The sequence below is a fragment of the Macrotis lagotis genome, chromosome 5 (assembly GCF_037893015.1).
Source record: "Macrotis lagotis isolate mMagLag1 chromosome 5, bilby.v1.9.chrom.fasta, whole genome shotgun sequence".
In the NCBI taxonomy this organism is placed as follows: domain Eukaryota; kingdom Metazoa; phylum Chordata; class Mammalia; order Peramelemorphia; family Peramelidae; genus Macrotis; species Macrotis lagotis.
Window position 1 is genome coordinate 180,482,905 of NC_133662.1, and position 22,546 is coordinate 180,505,450.

The 22,546-nt window shown below is 33.3% G+C and overlaps 1 protein-coding gene across 2 annotated transcripts in view; it reads left to right on the forward strand.

Annotated features, from left to right (window-relative positions):
* Window positions 1–22,546, forward strand: part of PACRG (parkin coregulated) — a 569,883-nt gene that overhangs the window by 294,129 nt on the left and 253,208 nt on the right. For both annotated transcript variants that reach the window (XM_074187999.1, XM_074187998.1), the window contains exon 4: window positions 12,609–12,758. In XM_074187999.1, the coding sequence (XP_074044100.1) occupies window positions 12,609–12,758 (150 nt within the window). The remainder of the gene's footprint in view (window positions 1–12,608; window positions 12,759–22,546) is intronic.

The window sequence follows — 22,546 nt, forward strand, 5'->3', positions numbered from 1 at the left end:
ATGTATATGTGTGTGTGTAGTCATACACACACAGGTACACACATGTTCTTTTTTTTTGCAAGGCAAAAGGGATTAAGTGGCTTGCCCAAGGCCACATGGCTAGGTAATTATTAAGTGTCTGAGACCAGATTTGAACCCAGGTACTCCTGACTCCAGGGCTGGTGCTTTATCCACTATGCCACCTAGCCGCCCCAGTACACACATATTCTTACATGTGTTATAGGATATATCATATATGGATTTATTTACCTACCTGCTTATTATTCTTGCCCATTAAAGACTACATTTTACCTTGTATAGACTAGTTTCCTACTTGATGCCCTGAAATACACCTGCTAGTTTGACATAGAACTTATTTCCTTCAGTTCAGAGAAATGGCATGAAATAAAGTGAATAAATGAAAGGTGTGAGATTAAAAAAAAAGAATGGAATAAAATCCATCAGTATAAAAAGCAGTATAATAAGCTTGATGTGGACAAAGGCCATAGACATGACAAAGCCAAAGTGAGTCAGAGACAATGAAATAAATAGTCTTATGGCAATCTCAGAATTAACAGACAGGAAAACATTTATTAATGACCTTAGCAGGTAACTAGATGAGGAAAGAATGCACTCAGCAGAGCAAGCAGGGCAGATTAAATAGGTTTGGAAAGTTAGTGTGATAAACAGCAAGGTTGCTGGGTAGGTAGAACTGAGAGGGCTGGAGTAGATGCCTTAAAATCAAAACTTCTAAGAAATTCATAATTCTATTATATCACAGAATATTTCAAAACTGGAAAGATGTGCAGTCCATTAATGTGGGTATTTCATCAACAAAGATTTCAACCTCTGTACCTCACTAGATGGCCTTTGGGAGATGCTGTGGCCAAAATATTCATCACACTTCAAAATAAAAATGAGCCTCTCAAGTTATAACTAAACTTGTATTCAAGCAATAACCAATAGTCCATTTCTAAGTCCAACACAAAAATATGTTCTGTATAAAAACATTTACAAACCTTGGAGGTTCTGACTAAATATACCATGACTTCTCTCTAATGCTGTTCTCAGGGTTCATAATATAGGATTCATGTTATATAAGGTGAATATACATTATAATGTGATTTTCTGTGCCAGCATGTTTGATTCCTAGTCTTAATACTTAATGGCTGTGTGATCTTCAACAGATCACTTAAATTCTCTGTGTTTCAGTTTCCTTATATCTAAAATGGGAAAGTAATACTTAGTACCTTTTCTGTAAGCTTGTTCTGAGGAAGGATCTCTGTAAACCTTGTGGTACTAAAAATCTGAACTTTTATCATATTAACACACTCAGATGACATAAAATGTTCAAGTAGTGCTCCCATATTACAAAACATCCTCTCTTTTCTCAGGTGATCATTAGAAAAGAGATCAGAAATAGCTGCAAGAAAGATTAGAAATAAATGCCAGATTATTGTAAAGAGGCAAAACAGTTCAGGCAAACATTAAAGTCAAAACAAATCTTAGAAGTCATTTAGTTCAACTTTCCATATAATCTCTTCTTTGATATTTTGAAAAGGAAGGTTTTTCTTATCTCTCAAAACTATCATATCCACTTCTAAATTCCATTTGATTTTTAGAAAATCTTTTCCATTCTTAAGATCTTTCCCTTGATTATACCTTCCTCTCATGCTGTCATGCTATATCTCTCCTCCCTTTCGCTGTATTGACAAGATAGCTATATTCACAACCTTTACTCTCTTACAAACCACTCATCCTTTAATTCTTTGACCTCTGACTTTTATCCCTAACATTCTACAACTGCTGACTTTTCTCTCAAACATTACTAATGTCTCTTTGTTGTCAAATCTAAAGGCATTTATTTTAATCTTCATCTTTCTTGATTTCTTGGTAGCTTTTGACTCAATCAACTATACTCTCCTCTACTACCATTCTTTTCTTCTTTTGGTTTTTCTGACATTGCTATATCCTCTCCTCCTCCTATGTCTTTCATCATCCCTTCTCATTCTCTTTTTTTCCCTAATTCAATATCTATATCATGACCCTTAACTATAGTTGTTCCTCGGGATCCTCTTTTATTCTCTCACTACTCTATTATTTTTACCTCTCTCTTAACTTAGTGATTTATCAACTCCCATGGGTTTAATTATCATTTCTATGAAGATGACTTGCAAATCTGAATATCTCTCCTAAATTTTAATCAAATTAACATCAATTGCCTCTTTTATATTTCAAACTATGTCTCAGTCACCCCAACTTAACATGTCCAAATTTGAACTTCTCTCTTCCTCCAAATTCAGTTCTCTTCTGAACTTTCCTCTTTCCAATATAATATCCTTCCAGTCATCAAAGTTTATCACCTCTGATTACTCTCCACTCTTTACTCTTATCTCATTTATCTATCATTTGTCCAAACTTGTCATTTCTACCTCCTCCATATGTTTCCTTACTCTTCCTTTCCATTTAGATGATTCCAACCCTATTTTAAACCCTTGTTATTTAAGTACTATTGTAATAGTTTCCTATTTGCTTCAGATCTTTTCTTCTCTTCAGTTCACCCTACCTCATATACCTACTAAAGTAATTTGGCATTCAATATTCTCCAATGGTTCACTATTGCTCTCAGATCGAATACAGATTATCCCAAAAGTCTTAGTATAGATTATGCCACTCTGGCCAATCTCTATCTTTATTATACCTTACTCCCCTTCTTGTATGGTATATTATAGTCAAACCAGTCTTCTCTCTTTTTCTATATGTTTTTTCTCATACTTCTCTTTCCCTTTCTTCCTCCTTTTGCATTGACTGACCCCACATACCTAGAATGAACCTCCCTCCTTCCTTCCACCTCTTAGGAGATCCCTTATTTCCTTCAAAACTCTGCTCAAACACTTCCTTTTTCATAATACATTTGATGAACATCCCAGCTAGAAGTGATTTTCCCCTCCCCCAATTTGACTTGTATTTATCATTATTTTGTTTGGTGCATATTTCTAGTTCTGTTTTCTCTCCAATAGAAGGGAAGCACCTTGAGGGCAGGCACTGTTCCATTTTAGAAGGTTCTCATGGGCTCCTTCTACAGACTTCCCTATTCTTGTGGATCATAGCTGCCTTTCTTCTAGTCATTTGGTTATCACTCCCAGGTTGTAAACTTTGGGTCATCCCTGCTTCCTTGGCCCTCCCTTGTCTCTTTTTAGCAGCTGTGGCTGTCATGGCCCTGGTTTCTTCCTACCATCTGCTTCATTTGCACCAAAGTGCTTCTCTTTTTGCCTGACTTGCATGATGTGATGTTCCTGCTGCCTGCAGTGACTATGCTAGCTTCTGGTAAATGCCAATGATCATACCACCCAGCAGCCCCTGCCCATCACAGCCACTCAGCCCTGGACATCTACAGGTACCAGAGGAAGGGAGCTGGTGTGGAACATACTGTGGCTAAGGTGATCTTTATTCTTATAGCAGAAGGGGAAAAATCAATTCTGATTAGGCTAGAGGAAATTAAAAGATTTCTATCAATTAGATGATATTCAACTGCCTAAGAATTTTTGAAATAACAATCTCAGATTTAATGGAAAAGTCTTAATTTCAGAATAAAGATGATTGGCCTCCATGACAAGTGTGTGTGTGTGTGTGTGTGTGTGTGTGTGTGTGTGTGTGTATTTGAGTTCGCTCACGTGTGTGCCAGTGTAAGTCATAATAAAATCACAGACAGCAGCTTGTTCAGCCCTCCATCACTACCAATGGCTCACATGAGAACCACAGCTCTAGAAGAGAACAGATATACCTGTGACACCAAAACCTTTGTCCCAGAACCTTCTGACATTTGCAGACATGGAACCTACTCTGCTCTCCTCTACCAATCATTAAACTCATTAAACTTTGTTTGTAATATCATGAATTTCATTTTATGCATTTTGAGGTCTAATTTTTCTATCTCCCTGTTCTTCTTTCCCCATTGAAAAGGCAAGAAATATGATATCCATTCTATATATAATTCATGCAAAATATATTTAAACATTAGCCATATTGCCCCCAAATCATGAAAAAATAGGGGAAAAAAAGTAACTATAACTATAATCCCTCTGCCCAGGAAGGTATCTGCCACTAGCATGAAGGAAAAAGGGGCTAGTCCTGTTGTGATGGGAAAGTGTATAGTACAGTAGAATAAGCACAATTTGACTGAAATAGACCCCAAACAACATACTTCTTACTGTGTGATCATCTACTCTCTTAGCCCCAGCACTAGTTCCTTTCATGGAGTGTGATGAAGAGGTATATTCACATTAAATGACTATGACAACCATATTCTGGCCAGACTCAGTGTCCACTTTCATGATTGTTAACTATGATTACCATTTCAAGTAACAATCCCATGATCCTGTCAGTGGAACACCATCAGTTAGGGTTACTCTTCTTAAGTGGATAGCTCTTACTGCTCCCCAATTCATAATTCAGGCTTCAGTGTTTTGCCCCCCTTTCACCTAATACCACATTATCACAAGGCTATTCTCTACCTTCAGAATATGAATCACCATCTTTTCCATCTCAATCTCTGCCCTCATGCTTAAGGGATTCAGAATTCTTTTTTATATTCAATAAGACATTCTGGTCTCCCAGTTCATCAAAACTTATTAAATTTTTGACATAAATGCCTTCTGCCTGTGTTTGTGGAAGATTGAATGCCTATTCTATTGAGCTCTTCCACTAATTTCCTAAGGAAATTCCCTTTTCCAGTCTCTTGGCTGGGTCTGTGAGGGAAGGAGTAACATGCCTACTTCCTCTTACTCCCTCTTCCAGTCACCTGTCTGTACCTTCCGATTCCTTTACATTCCCTTCACTATTTTCCTGGCTGAGCCTCCCCATGCAGTTACTCTCTTCACTATGAAAATGGAGGGTCACAAAAGTCAAAGGTGAATAGGGTATCAAGATGGTAGGGGTAGTCCCCACTGTCAAATGCCAAAAGAAAGTCAAGGAAAAATAAAATAGTAAAAAGGCAATTGGATTTGGCACTAAAGACATTGGTTACCTCATATAAAGCTGTTTCAAAAAAGGAAGTAGATATAGAAGACTAATTGAAAAGGTTAGAGGAATGAATGTGTGATGAGAAAGTGAAAGTAGTCAATGTAGACATCTCTTTCTAGGAGTTTGGCCCAGAAAGTAAAACCATGGCTTGAGAGGGTGGCATTGTTGAAGAAATGTATGTATTTTGTTTTGTTTTGTTTTGTTTTTTGCAGATGGGTCGAGCTTAGAACATTTATCAAATGAGGAGTCAATGTAGAAGCCTTAGATATAAGGAAATAGAATAAGTGAAAAAAAAAGCCCTTCTTGACCTTAAAGTACTTATGATAACTTTTGGATTCATTTACATTTGTCCCTTGTTCTCCTTCCTATTCCTGTCAAAAGTCAGGTCAAGCTGAGGCAGGATGCCAGGAGCACAGCCTAGTTTAAAGTTAAGGCCCATTTCCAAAGGAAGTCAATCTGGCAAAGCATGGGCAAAGAGAGGTGTAAGGTTGTTGAAAAGCATCGGACTAGGAAATGGAGCCAAAGGTCAGGAACAACAGAATCTTGATGGGGTTATCTAGAGTTGGACACATATAATATATTTGGTTCACTCTTGTATTACATGATATTTAGTTTTAATTGGGCTCCATCTACACTTGACTATGTCCCACAAACTGTTCTAGGGTACAGTTGGGTGTCTAAAATTCTCATTATTGGAGAAGAAAATTTTTAAGTACTAATTCATTTTATTTTTATAAAGAGATTACATTCCTATAAGTATTAGATAAAAATCATTACTACCCTGGGTCAGAAAGTAGCACTGTTCACTGGTACTAAAGTTTCACTGACTTTATAGCAGCATTTCATTTTAAATATATTTTGTTAATTAACTTTTTTTAATTCACCGCATTTGCACAAATCTACCCTAACAAAATACACTTTTTGTCATGGGCTTTTAATTATATGTATTTTTGTGGATTTACATTTCTTATTATATGAAAATCTATTAAATGTCGTGCTCATATTGAAAATATTAATACTAGATAAAAGTATAAGATGCCAAACTATTTTCATTTCAAGTCAACAGTTTTTTAATAAGGACACATTTGGTGCACTGGGTCACATAGCAAAAAACAAATAATCTGAAGTTTCACTGGTTGGGGGAGAAAAGTTTTCCCTGATAAAAATATATAACCTTTTTTATGTCTTAGTGGATATCTTTTGGGGTTTCTGGGACTTAGAAATTCAGACATCTAGTTGAAAAAGAATGATTAATACAAATCTTAATGCCAATATGAATAGATTATTTTTTCTGGGTCCAGACTTATTAGTCAATGCAGATTATTCAATAAAATAATAGAAGCTATTTAACACATCTTTGAAGGCTGCAAAATTTGAGCATCAACAGAATACCTGCCAAGACTGAACCCATTCAATAGAATTATCCATCAGACTTCATGGCTTGACAGATTAGAGATACCCATACAATGAAGGAGGATGCCTGTCCTAAACATGTGGAAGATGAATTGATAAGAATAATTTATTCCAAAGGCCATAAGGTGACTAAAGCAGATGCTATGGAGTGCTTAAAATTTGGTAAGACTTCAAAGATGCCAAGATCATCCACTGCATTCTAGGTCATCACCAGTTATCTTGATTTTTATCTTGTCACTGTGATCCATAAGTGAATCTAATGACTTTGTTCAATTCTGTCTCACAAATCTAATTAATGCTTAAATCAAGATATCACCCTATGATGTAATTGTTCCTTTTCAGAAATGAAGACCAACAATGACAACAACCCATACAACAAATCCAAATGTTGAAATAGCTTTGAGAATTAACTATGAAACTACATGGAACTAAAAAACCTAAGAACATTGTTTCTTAGTTTCCACCATCAAATACTCAAAACCTCTGAATTGTATGAAACAAAAAGCTATCTGATTAAAATATAAATATAAATATATATTACATTGTAAGAGACTTTCATTGAGAATATAGAAGATGCTTATATCTCAATACTTTTTTTCAAATATGAAAATATAATTATTTCACCTATCCCTGAAATAATATGTAGAATGTCAAATATAAGCAAAAAAAATGGGAGGAAAGCAATGTGTCCTAGAACTTTTTTTGAACTTTATTTAAAAAGATAAGAATGAGATCATTGTCATCATCTTCATTCACCTGCTAAAAAGATTTCTGAGCCTATCATGCTGACCACTTCAGCAGGCAATCCATAAGTATTCATGAAATGGATGGAAGACATGAATGCTTTATTTATGATATGACAGAATTGAAAACATATTACCAATTATAATTGTGCCTCATACTTCTTATAGTGACCTTAGCTTCAAGTTACACAGTAATATATTGAAGACAAAATGCAGGGCAATCAAGAGAGATAACTTCAACCCTAAAGACTCATTGGTTAAAATGAGATCTAAAATTGATGAATTACTTCTATCTAAAGAGGGTAAACTTGAGATCATTATAAATCTTCACTTAATACAAATTCTAGAAGTTCCTCCTAATTAAAAAAATGGTGAAAAAATAGCAAAGTTTCTGATTAAAGAAGAGAGATATACATACCTGAATTTCAAAAACCTTTTTGAGTTTCACAGCACAGATCTAATTAGCAGACCAAATGTACCAAAAACAGACTAACTCAAAAAAAAAAGTTGGTATTTGCTAGAATGAACATATTCTCCTATGATATATGATAGAAAGTATAAAATCAGTTAAGGATGTGCACAAAGACTATATTGATCAGTTATTGTTAATAAAACAAACACAGAAAGAAAGGTAAAGCTGTCAAGAAATAATCCTAAGGAGAGGCATTAAATGCCATTGTGGCAGATGCAACTTAAGATGGTTAATCAAGAACTATGTAAAGATACTAGAAGAAACATCTAGATGAAAACTTGAGTGCCATATCACATAACTGAAGACAAATGAAACATACAAAACAGAATTCAGAAAATTAAATAAATGTGTATGTGTTATTATGGTTGTTCAGTCATTTTTATTTGTATTAGACTTTTCATGACCCCATTTGGAGTTTTCTTGGCAAAGATACTGAAGTGGTATGTCATTGCTTTCTCTATCTCACTTTACAGGTAAGGAAAGCAAGGCAGAGTTAAGTGACTTGCCCAGGGTCACTCAGATACTAAGGGTTTAAAGTCAGATTTGATTCAAGAAAAAAAGTCTTCCTGACTCTATCCGTCATGCCCAATAGCTATGCCATTTAAAGGATAAGGTGATAACAAAAAGTCAAAAGTTGGGCAATAATAAAAAGAAGGAATTCAATATCAATTTTTAAATTTTCCTATAGAAACTTGAGAAGCAAAGAAATGTGAGAAAGGAGGAAAAAAACCTCAGAATAAAGAGTATGTGAAAAATATCTGGTCATTTATGTAGTCACAGTAAGTTGAACACAGTGAAAATATAGATTGGATCAAATGCAAAACAGAAACAAAAGGATATGACTGAAACTCAAGGATGTTTTCTTTTAATAAAATTAAAAATCAATTGGTCCAGATGGAAAAAACATAATTATTGACTCAAAGTATAGTGACAAATGCATTTATTAGCAAAGCATTTACTAGTTTCTTCTCAGATACAGCCCTGATTACATCTTTCTTAAATAAGGAAGAATTACATATCTACTACAAAATATGAGTAAAGCTGTAATCCTCCAAATACAGCCCAATTATATAATTCATGTGCTATATACAATGCACTTATAGCTTGTACTATTAAAAAATCTTTAAACATTAGTCAGCAAACAACATATTGGCTGAAGAGCAAAAAGAATATGTCAAAAAAAATCTCCAGGGTCAAATCTCCTATGAATTTGATAATTATTAAAACAAATGACCTCAAGGTGCTAAAACATTTGTACTGTTTTTATTGATTTATTGAAAATCTTTTGATTCAATCCTGTATTCATGACTTTAATTCTTACAATTACAATTCTTTACAAATATGTAAAATTGAACCAAGTATAATGAAAATGTTAAAGTATTTGTTATTTTAGTATTCCCTAACAAACATAAGCAAGATGTCAAGATCAATTTATATAAAATATTTTAATCTTTTAGGCAGATAGTTTAATCCTGTTATAGCTCCTTATAGCATTAAACCCATTATCATCTCTCTCTAAAAATAGAATAGCGTATGGTCATCAAATTGAAGGAGTCTTACCAAAATATCTTATTAATTCAAGCATGTAGATAGATAATAATTTGGAACTGTACCACTAATATTCACTAAACTGTGTGATCAAAGTGATCAAGGAAAGAGGATAATCAGAATGCTATAGGAATGTACAAGAGGGACATATTTCTTAAAAGGAAGAAATATTTTAAATTTCTTATTTGATTATTAATGATTTATGGGAAATAAAGCATACAAAAAATGAATAAATGAAAAGTATTTATTGTTTACCTCATATTCCCTAGCTCCAAAATCACCACAAAATGCTAAGGACAAATATACTTTTCATTTATTCATTTTTGTATGCATTTTTTGTATTTTGTATTGCATTTTTGTATGACAAGCATTATGTTATGCCTTGCAGATGCAAACCCAAAAGCAAGATAGATCCTGACTTCAAGGAGCCTATAATGAAAAAACATTTAGGGGAGCAGAGACTAGGAAGGGAAGAGTCCCATGATCCCCAGAGGCACAATTAATGAAGAACAACAGGGCAGTTAACTGACATTCCTTTTCTAGAGGCAATGACAGTATTCATTTGATTATAGTTCTTAGAATAAGACATAGAAAGCTGAGGTTAAAGGATCACATGTTTCCAAGGGATAAAATAGAGACCTGGGAAGATTGAAGATGAAATTGTATGGATTAGCTTCTCTAAGTCATGATCTCAGCAATTTATACTTAAAGACCTAGTCTATAATCACCCATAAACCTCTTAGGTTAATAGCAAGAGTTCCTCTGTTATGTTACTTTTACTTTGTTGTTAGCAGCTTCAACTACTCAAGAAGCTGTATGTAATATTGCTCAGAGACAGATATGATTAGCAGTATAGACAAAATACCATAATCTGCGTAGAAAGAGTCTAATGGTTGCTGGATAATAGTATTTGATCTCTCTCATAAAACCTTTTTGAACCTTTGAATCTTGCATTTCAAAGTCTTCACTAATGGTCAGACAATAGTCCTCAAGCTTATCACAGCTACTAATTATAACTCTTAAACTTTTCTCTTTAAAGCTATCAAAATCTAATCTTGTCCAATTATCTCAGCATATCTGTTTTAAAGAAAAATATTTGAGTTTGCTTAAATACACACGATTATTTCTTGGTTCTTTTCTTTAATTGGGAAAGTAAGACAGTGATTTCCAGCTTTGTCCTATTTCCTAAGTATCCCAGAAAGAGGAAGGGAAATAAAGGAAGCAAGGCTAAAATAAAGCAGAATAAAAATAACTTCCTTTTGGATAAAGTTCTAAGGGAATTTTATGAATACTCCCTTCCTTTACATTGAATCCACTGCAAAATATTGAAAACTTTGTTCAACCATTAACAAATCATTTAAGGAGACCTTGAAAGCCTTCCAAGTGCTCATTTAGAGGAAGCATTTAAGCATTTTTATTGGGTATCAACAGTTGCCTGCCTTGTCACCCTGCACTCAATTCACTAGTAGCTATTTCTGCCATACTAATTCTGGTTGAGTTAACTGTACAGTGATGCAATTTGTTACTTAAAAGCAGCTGTTCTAGGGTCAGGACTTTTAGAAAATAAATAGGTCAGTTCAGTAATACATATAGACAAATAAATGGGCAATTATTTAACTTGTTTCATTTACAGGTTTAGTGAATTCACTTGATTCCTTTTTTCAAGACATTTAAGTTCAGTAAAATCCTTTATAACACCATTTGTAACTGAATTTTAGAGAGTTGTGTTAGTTTTGAGAATTTAAGTGACTCATACAACCAGTAAATGAGATGAATAGAACTCTTAACCTGGTATTCCCTAGCTCCAAGATCACCACAGCATGCTGTCTATCTTCAGCTATGCTCATGTTCTAGGCTTGGGGTTATTAACTTTTAACAGAACTGCTATTCTGTAGACCTTTACTTGTGCTAGTCTTTGAGTGATGAAGCAACACTGTCAAGAAAATTTGAGAAGTTAAGTGGAACACAATTTTGAAGCCACCCATTTAGATCATATAATCTTGGGTTTTTGTTGATGTCATATTGTTGAACATCAAAATTTTTAGAAATTATTCCGAAGTCTGGATGATTTCATCTTTCCTCCAAAGGTAAAACTCATGTTCATATTATTTAATGATCTTCTATTTGTAAATCCCTTGATAAATTTTAGAACACCTTAGAATAACTGTCATGCTGAAGGGGTCTGATGAAATTATTGTATGATACTATGATATGACTTCTTCCCATTTTATATGAATTTTCAAATAGAATTTCTCTTATGACTGTAATAATTTCAACTAGTTTTCAACATCCTCTAATTAATCATCAAATATCAGAAATCATATCGTTATTATTGTTTATTTCCATACTCTCATTTCATCATCATTATGATTCTTGCAATCTTGTCATCCAGGTCAATCTTTTTTCAAAGATCCTGCCCCAACATAATGTTGCTTGTTAGTTTGGGTCTTGGCATATACTGACTCTGCAATCACTTACAGCCTCAAAATTTTACATAACTCTTTAAGACAAGTTGCAAAGAGGGTGCTGATCTGCTACAGTAGAAAGAGTTTGCTCGAATTCCTTGTGCTAATAGAATCTAGTCTGGGCCCAATGCCTGTTACTTTGAACTGACTAAGGACTGAGAATGGTGATTATCAGTAAAATGAAACCACCTACTTTCAGTGGCTTTCACATTCCTTTCACTACTATCTTAATGTTTTGGGAGATATCTTGATAGCATGTTGCTACTCTGCCTGTGCCAATATAATTTATTTTTTGTCTGCTTTTAGAAACTTTCTGAGGTCTTTGACACCTAGATTTCAAATACTTTGCCTCATTTTTAGTCCTAATTTTCTGTCTTTAAAATTCTGAATGGCATATTAGGATCATATTCAAAAAATTATATATATATGTATATATATATATATATATAGTATTTGTAAAAGCTTAAAATATCCTTGCCATTTCCCTCCTCTTTAAACATGTGTTTCATTGTTTTAAAAATTACAAAACCTGTTAAAATTGGAAAGAACTAAGATTTAACACCCCCCACACCAGGTGATTGTGACTTAAAAATTTTATTTTCTGTCAATCTTCACAAATTCCATCAATCCCAATAATGCTTACTCAGTTTTTGAGGGTTTTTTATTGTTGGTCCTTTGAGATGGATGTATGAGCAAAGATACAACTAGAAAACCTAGTTAGTAAGAAGGATTATTAAGCTACATTCTTGTGGTTCAATGAGCACTAGTTGTGGGAACAAATAATGGACAAGGTAGTGTTTTATAACATCAGGTCTATAATCCATCTTTCAAAGCTAGCCTAATGAAGGCCCACTGATGATCCCCAGCAGAGTACAATTTAATTAAATTTACCCATTATAGGACTTCTTCCCAATCCTCCTTAACATTGTAGAAATTAATTCTCTTCTTTCCTTTTCTACAATACAGATGCATTGAATCTCCGTAACCGGCAGGTCATATGTGTCACACTCAAAGTCCTTCAGCATCTGGTTGTTTCAGCTGACATGGTGGGTGAAGCTTTGGTACCCTACTACCGACAAATTCTCCCCATCTTAAACATCTTTAAGAATATGAATGGTGAGTCATTCTAGTAGTCACTATGTCTTTCAATCTCTTAAGCAAAGAGTGACTTGGGGGTAGGGTTAATTAACAATACAGTTAGAATTTATTGCTGCATATAAACCCAAATCCATTTGGAGTTCTAAATAATGTAACCCCCATCCCATCTCCTGCTACTCCCTAAAGATGCAGTAAAATTAACAATTTCATTTATTACTCCTCACACGTACAGCTTATTTAACACAGTACAGAAGCACTGAAGCAGTTCTGTAATCTCCTAATAATTAAATTGTAAAGTTTTTAATAGTCTTTTGAATACATTAGTAAGTTGCAAAGTTTGTAACCTTTTTAGTTATGTTTTTATCTTAGATTTTCTCTGCAAAAGTTTTCCTATCCTTTGGTTTGGGTTCATATTTTGAAATGAAAGTAGTATTCTTAATTTGTAGGAGATAATTGTATTAGTTGGCATTTTATGATCTGTTATTGTTATAAAAATAGATATGTGGAAACATTCAGTGACAATTTTTTAAAAGAAGATACTAATTTGTCCTTATTTGCTCAGAATATTATCTTCCAAGTAAATTTTTGACCAAGTAAAAAGTATAGGGATTTTTTTTGTTTCTTATACAAAGTATATATAGACTGTCTTGGCATTCAAAAACTTGAACTTAGATTTTTTTTTTTTGTTATACTAAAAGATCTCCTTTGTAAGCCTCTTGCTGTGATATATAACTCTGTGGCATTAACTTTGAGGATTGATACTAATTTTGTCAATAACTGAAGTTTATTTCTGACAATCATATTATAATTATGGTTAGAATAGAATGGATTAATAAATAGAATTAGACAAAATAGAATTGAGGGAATACCACATGAAAATCTTGCAACCTAATTTAAGGAAGAATCAAATTGAGAAATTTGTGGGGGGAGGGGAATATCATCTATGAAAAAGTTGATATATCTTATAAACTTGCCATTTGAATTGTATTTAATTGGCAATGGAATATTTTAAAATAAATCATTTAATTATCTGTCAAAGTAAAATCAACCACTGAATAGTGTGATCACCATATGTATTTTATATCTTAACATAAGGAGTTTCTATCAGATATTGTGGGATAGATTTGAGTTGTGATGCAAGTTCAAATGTAGGTATTAAGTTTGAATACTAATACTTAAGAAACTAATCATTTTCCTTTTTGAAACATTTCACTTTTAATTTTTGTTCTATTAATTTAGAAATATCTCCATATCATGCTAAAACTCTGTAACTGGTCATAACAATTCAATGTAAGTTCTGTTTTCAAAATGAGGACTATAAAACAAAATACACACTCAGACATGATGAATTAAAGCTTTAAAAGTTATAAACTAGATTTGTTCAGCTCAAGATATAGAAACTTACTGGTTAAAAGGAAACCGATGATGCTCAACCTGGTCACAAAAAGCTGTTTGATTCATTAATTTTCATAGATGTGTGACCAAGGGCAACTCACATGGGTTCTTTGAGCCTCAGTTTCTTCATTTATAAAATTGGAATGGTAATGCTTGATGTTTCTACATGAGGTTTCTACATTGAGGTTCAGGTGAGATTTCTATGTAAAGGCTTTGAAGATTTGAAATCAAACCAATTCTGTATGCATTTATTATTCATGATCATTCCAATTATTAACTATTTTAATGTACTAGGAATGTAAAAATGAAAGAAAAAAATCCTTCCCTTAAGGACCTATCAGGGGAAATAAAATAAGTACACCTAGGTAAATAGTTTATATATAACGTAAATACAAAGGAGCAGGCCATGCAAGTCAAGGCAAAGATTAGCTGGGAGGATCAAGAAAGTCCTTATTCTCTATTGACACACATGAGCAGATCCTTTGAAAGGAGTAATAGTTCTTTAATTGGAGGAGTGAAGGGAGTACATTTCAAGAATGGGGTAAAACCTACACAAAAGCATATAAAGAAGGAAATTTGTCATGTAGAATAACAAAAAAGGCCAATTTGGCTAAATAAAGGGTAAGTAAAAGGGAGTTGTATGTAATAAACTTGCATATTATGGTCCTAGAGCAAGAAGGTGAGTTATTCAAGCCCAGAAGGCAATGCCAAGATGAAGTGGTTTACTTGTAGGATTAAGATTAGGAAAGCAGTGAGGTGGAAACAGAGCAAAGCTGATAGCTTGGGCAGATATGGGTGGACAGGAAGTCATGATAGGAGTATGAAAAATAGGAGACTTGAGGCATAGAAGAAGATGTAAAGGTAGGAGGTCGTAGTGGGCTAAATTTCTTATTCTTAGAAATGGAACAGATGGGGTTGATGGTGTGATGAAGAATAATACTTCAGTAGAGGAAAGAGGTTGGGTGAGAAAGCTGATAAAATTGATGAACTACAAGAGCAGGCTTTGAGTGGATATAAGCAGGTAACAAAGGGTTAAACACTTTTAAAAAGGAAGGACATTGACCTTGGGGACTACTAGGTAACTACAACCAGAATCTGAATCAGGTGATATAAATAAGTGGAGTGAGCCTTTTAGAAAGAGAGGCTGCTGTGACTTACGTCAGGCTAAAGAAGCGAGTATATGTTTTCATGTGTATGTGTCTTGACCTCAGCAATGGATTACTATAGAGAAAGAATTTGAAGCCAATTTCCTATGTCCTACTAAAATGGTGATAAAAAATGAGGGCATCTCTGCCCCTTGGAGAAATAGTGATGACTAAAGATGAATTAGAGTCAAAGTTATTTGCTCTGGGACCCCTTAATATAATCTTATTAAAATAATGTTTTAAGAAATTCTAAACTGCATTAAAATAACATCTTGAAACAGTATAAAACAGAAAATTCCTGTTTGGAGCTTTTCTAAATGAGGGCATTAGGAATTCTACATTAGAACTTTCTTTGGCTCAATATGTTTCTGACATTTGGAAAAAAATATTAGTTTCAGCTTCCATTCCTACTAATCTTAGAAACCTGTCAGCAAAATGCCAGGATACCATTTACTATATTTCCAGAGGGTCATATTAAAAAATTGGAGCATTCCAGCAATAAAAAAACAAAACTATTCTTCAAAGGGTCATTTTTACCAGTAGATCCAGTTGCAGAACTAGAAGTTTATCATAAGATTTCTACCTAAGATGGTACTTTTATCACTAAAATAATTTAGCTTCAACAACATTTTTCACAAATTTTCAGGAGAATGTGATTTTGATTTGGTATCTAGTATACTGTATTTGGTAACTAGTATCCTGTCCAGTACATTCAATAAAATGACTTTAATCTTATTAACCAATATACTTACTTATTATGCAAATTTTTAGATAATAACAATATATGGATTGAGGATGCAAACTTTCAAAATATTTGAAAAATCACAATATTAGGATTGAAATAGACCTTAAAGATAATTGTTTCCAACATGGAATTATCCTCCAAAACATTCTTTACAAGCAATCAGCCAGTATCTCCTTTGGAGGACAGGAAACCTTCTAAGTCATAGATATCCCATTCCTTTTTGAAACAGCTCTCTTAGAAAGTTTTTCCTTCTAAAATCTTTTCTCTGACATTATATGAAATCTTATCCTTTTCCTATATAATAGCTCTGTTAATATTTGAAAATGGCAACTGTACCTTCCTTAATTTCTTTGATTTTTCTTCATATGAAATGATTTCTAGACTTTTCATCATAATGATCAATATTCACCACTGACTATTTACTGTAGGTTGTCAATTTACAACAGGTAGCTAAAATGGAAAATAGAAATCCAGATAAGTTTTGAGTAGAGTAGAATATAGCAGAACAATCCACTTACCTTGATCTGGATAATGTACTTCTATTTTTGTAATATCATATTGCTTAGTTTAATAGGAGCCCCATCATGAGGTTGAAACAATGAATTTGAAGTCAGCTAAGATTCCTAGGTCTTTCTCATGTGAATGGCTACTTAACCAAGTGTCTTCTATCCTTTACTTTTACTGATTATTGTATTGATGTTTGTTAAACTTTGTGTAGTTGTTTGTATTTATGAAGATAAAAGCAATTTGTTAAGCATTGTGTTGTATGCTATGGATATAAATATAAAAAATGAGACATTCTCTACTCTCAAGGAACATAATTTCAAATATGAGGAAATAATGCATATAGGAGAGTGATAGCCAAGTAAGTCTTAAGAATGACAGGGATGGGGGCAATTAGGTGGCGCAGTGGATAGAGCACCAGCCCTGGAGTCAGGAGTACCTGAGTACAAATCTGACCTCAGTCACTTAATAACTACCTAACTGTGTGCCCTTGGTCAAGTCACTTAACCCCATTGCCTTAAATAAATTTAAAAAATTAAAAAAAGAATAACAGTGATGTTGAATGGAACCATAGAGTAGCTGGTTGTATTACTGTAATATAGATAAAAGGATCCTTTTTGAAATTTAGGTGCCAAATTCAATTGTTCTATATTAATTTAATCTTATAAATGTCAGCCTAAATTTCTAATCTCTTAATACCTTTTCAAGTCTTTTTTTCTGTCTTCCAAAATATTAGCTGTCCTCTACTATTCAATTTCACCATCCTCACTTTAACATTGTTTTACCTTCAAATTGTTAGATAACTTGATTACTTTATGTATGTTTATCAGAAATTAGACTTTGATCATTGCATCAGGGCCCTTTAATTCTATAATAGAAGTCATTTCTCCTTTCTCCTGATTGTTCTGAATAGACACCTATCCTTCTATTCAGGTAGGATCATTTCTCATATCTTCTTTCCTTACATCACTCTGTTCCTCTCTTCTTGACTGCTATTCTGGGTTCTCAAATCTCCTTCTGTTGAATGATCGTGTATTAAAAAAATGTTTTTATTGATATTTTTCTGCCATCATCATTTCTAGATATAATACTACCTAAAAGGTTGAGTTCAACTTACTGAGTTGAACTCTCCGTCATAACAAAAAAAAAAACAGTGAAAGAGAAGAGAGCCAATATAGTGACCATATGTGATATAAATATATACAGAATCCCACTCCATCCCCTTAACATCTCACCTCACCTCTCTAAAAAGCACTGTATACTTTTTACTTTTAGATACTCAATGTCTAGAACAAAATCCTTAGCACCTGGGCCTCCCAATTATTAAAACACTGTGAATATCATCAGATTAACATAAGTGAGATGATCATATGAGAAATTAAGCCTGAAGGAAAGAGGAAAGGAGAGGAGGGAGCCACAAAGTAATTAAGTGTGTGGAGCAGTAAGTGATACAGTTAGAACTATCCTTGTCCAGGAAGTCTCAAATATAATATTCTTGCCAGCCTTGTCCCAGAAGTAAGGTGCAGAGAAAGGCATTGCCCAGAAGGGCTTTGCTTGGAGGAGGAAGCATACATGATAACCAGGTCACTTATGCAGAATCAATAGGCATAGGGGAAGCTAAATAGTACATATGATGAAAGCAAGAAGTGGGATATGGAACAAAAGTCTACCTTGATACTTGAGGATCTCTGGAGTTCAAGGAGCTAGTGAAGAAATGGAGGGTTATGCAGAAATGTAGAGAATAAGAATGATATATGAGTAGCAAATAATATGAGAGAATTTGATCCTGCAGATCAGTTTGCTCCAGGTGAAAGTGTGAGGCTAATAAAAATTTCTTTTATTATGACATTCAGCCAAACCAGTACTAGAAATACTCTTGAGGAAACAGCCCTTTCTAAATAATGGTAGATGCTAAATAAACCTACCTCCCTAAGTGTATTTAATAAGCACTTTCTTGATAGATTCATTCATGTTTTTGATTGAGATGTTGAACAGGACAAAACCAGATGTGAAACTTTTGGCATGCCAATAGATATCTCTCCCAGACTGACATCAGATTGTTTTCAGAAAAAAAAACTGACTTTGAAAATTCATTACAAATTCATCTGGTTTCTAATATAAAGCCCACATTTCAAGACTGTAAAAGTATCTTGTTAAAATCAAAACACTATGACAGTAATTGAATTTGATTATAGTGAATCTATATACATAGTTCCTAGTGGTGACCATTTTCCTTCTTCAGAACTTGTGAGTCATCTATTTTAGAATGAGTTCTAGTATTTTTCCATGGCTCAGCATGAAGGTTACTAGTCTATTGTTCATAGCATATACTCTTTCCTTCCCTTCAAAAAATCAGAACATTTCAAGTGATTTTTAAAATGGTATGATGTATCGGAAAGAGCACTAAATTCAGTATCAGGTGAAATCTGAGTTCAAATGCTTCTCCTAACCTTTGACAAGATAATGGGTAAGTCCCTTTATCTTTTCTACAATTTTCTAATATTTAAAATGGTTACATTGGGTTGGTGGTGAAGATCCAAGATAGCAATAGGGACTGAGGGCTGTATTTAACTTGTATAGGAAATTTCTGGGTGAGAAAATTCCTCTACCAATTAAAGTCAACCCAACAGCAGCAACTTTGCTTATAATCTTAAATATTAAAAAAAAACCCATCAAATCATTAGTGATTTGTCTAAGGTCATAGTCAATGCATGTCAGATGCAGGACTTGAATCAAAATTTTCCAGCCCCTTGAGGATGTTCTTTAAATTCCACCATGTTGCTTCTTTCTAAGGATCAAATAGTCCAATATTCACAAAGATCTTTGCAATTCTTAATGTTTTTGATAAATTATCATCATCAACAACATCATCCCATATTACCTTTTTGCTTTTCTTTTGTATGTGATCTTTTGAAATTCTGCATTCATCAGAGATTGTTTTACGTAATCATGATGATTTCCTTAAAATGTATTCTGTTTTTAAGGTACAGTATGATTATAATGGAAAAAGTACTGGACCTAGGAAGATGGCCCCAGCTTAGTTACAGATTTTACTATCATTATTACCATAGGCATAGCATTTAAAAATCACTGAATGTCACACCTACTCTGTGAACCTCCTAAAATTGTTTTATGAAAAAAATCAGGTGACCTATGTGAAAATATTCTGAAAATGATGAAATACTATATAATCATAATACTATTTTCTTTCTCAAGAGTACTTTTTAGTATTTTGTCATAATTTCATTTTAAAATCTCTTTCCTTCAAATGCAGTTTTAGAGGGCAGTATATACAGTATACATTAATGCATTTAAACTATGAATACACCATTGAATTGATCCATGTAATTTTAATATAGTTACATAAATTACCAAAATATTCTATAATTGAAAAAATTCATATTTTGTAGCTAACTTAAATTTTTCCTTTTTATGAGGATTAAAATTTTTATTTTAAAGTTAAATTTTCTGGTATTATACATCTTATTATCTGCTACAGTGGCAGCTAGATGGCAAAGTAGATAGAGTGCCAATCCTGAAGTCAGGGAGGACCAATGTGCAAATCTGGCCTCAGACACTTAACACTTCACTAGCTGTGTGATCAGTCATCCTGATTTATAAATCTGGTCATTGGACCAGGATGAATCTGGAGGAGAAAGTGAGGTTCTTGACTTAAGACAGCACCCCTAAACTCAAATAGAATTCACCTGCAAGTCATGGCATCACCTCTTTGATACAATGTTCTTCTTAGAATATGAAGAACAAACTTCATCGTCGCCATCATCATCATATGCTACAGTATCATGTGAAAGCAAGATGTGTGGATTTTTAAAAAGGACAATACCTTTGCTTCTTTATATACCATAAATGTAAACATGTTGCAGAAACATATATGCATGCATATAACTTTGTTATAAAAACATATGCAATAGTACTTCATATTCAGGTAATAAAAAGATGTATTTTTAAAGTACAGCTAAGACTGGATTTGTCTCATAGATGGTTTCTTTTTTTCCTTTTTTTTGGGGGGGGGCAGTCCATCAGGGTTAAGTGACTTGCCCAGGGTCACATAACTAGTTTCAAGTAAAGGAGGTCAAATTTGAACTCAGGTCCTCCTGACTCCAGGACCAGTGCTCTATCCTCTGTGCCACCTAGAAGCCCTAACAGGGGATGTGGGAATAAGAGTGGGGAAAGGGGATGAATTTTTGCTTAAAATTTATCAGTTCATTATATCTGACCTAGAAACCTAGGACTTGTGGTGACAAATTAACAATCTGAATTATCTCCTATCCAATGAATTGATGTCATTATCTGCATAATTTTGCAACCAAAAAAATAGTAGTCTCGTTAAAATGTTTAGAAAATATTTCTTTCTTAAAATGTTGAAATATTTTTGTATATACATATAAACATATGCTAATAACTTTCCACATTGGATTTATACTTTGTTGAGAGGAAGAAAGCTACATTATATACTTCAAAAAGAATCCCTTACCTAACCTATTTACTATTAAAGATGTATTTTTAAGTGTTTGAATTTTAATCCTAAAGTTCTTTTACTTCTAAAAATTGAAATTTTATTTTTTAGTGCTAAAACCTTTGGATAAATCTCAAAAGTACTATTTTAAACAAATCTGAGGAAAAATTTACATAGTTATTTGCACATTTTCATGTCAATTAAGTAAATACATTAAGACAATGTTTCTAGAGCAAGACAGCCTTCTCTCAATGATTCTTATCAAAGTTATGATAGTTGCACAAAAAAATAGAGGACTCAAATCAAAAGAACACTCCAGAAAATAGGGACATTGTAATTTGTTTTAGTAATTATCCTATAGCTGTAAAATTTTTAATTTAGTACATTGGCTCATATTTGTGAATAAAATGCATTGTACCATTAATTTTGCAGTTTTCATTGACAAAAGATATACTTAAATCTTCATATATATATATCCTGTTTTTCATAATCCTTAACATTTGTAACAGAACATATCAAAGAGGAAATTATTTTTGCCTATGTAACAATAAAACTTTTTAAGGAATATTCTGTACTAGATTGTTCCTCCTCCCCTTCATCTTAGTCCCAGAAAAGATAGAATTTATAAAAAGAAAATAACATAAAGAAAGACATTTATTTATATATCCAAAATGGAGCAAAATAGACCTGAATTTTAAAATATTAAAAATGAGAAAAAATTCAATGTACTGTAATGGCTAAAACACCATCTTATGGTTAGCAGGACTTAGATTCAAGTACTCTATGATACTTAATCAGCTATATGACCAGTGTAAGTCACTTCACTTTTTAATGCTCACAGACAGCTCTTCAACACTCTCTTCTATGTTAGCAGATAGAATCCCCACACAGGGAATCTCTATATATCAGTTACCTGAGAGTCTCTCTCTGGTTTCTTCCAATTCAAAACCTGGGAATCTTTGAAAACACAGTTATAAGAAAAAATACACAGCCCACTGATGTGAATCTTCTAATGTGTCAAGATCAGGTATCCATTTCTCCTTAAAGTTATCATCTTTTATTCCATGAGGAGCCCACATCAACAGTTCCCACAGGAAAAAAACAAGATTTATAGTTAAAAATCCCAGTGATGAAAAGAAACATTGAGATTTCTACATAAGACATGTCAAATGAGTCATGATATTTGACTGTAAAATGGGCATGCAGCAGAAATTAGATAGATGATTTTAAGCTATGGTTGTTAGTATCATCAATCCTATGGTGAATCCTATGATGCCTAGCTTCAAAAGCAAATTTCAGATTAAGTACACATATGATCACATGCCACTCCTAATCAAACTTACCTAAGTAACACTGTCTTGATTCTCCTAAGTGAATAAAATTCTTGTGGATTTAGCAACATATTTTCAGGCTTAGAGATGTGACTATAATAACATGTAAAGACTATAACCAAATTTCCTACTCTAGAAGAGAGGGTGTGCTGCTATGCTGGTTCTATAATTCTTTGACTATTCCTTTAATTCCACATAGCAGAGAAAAT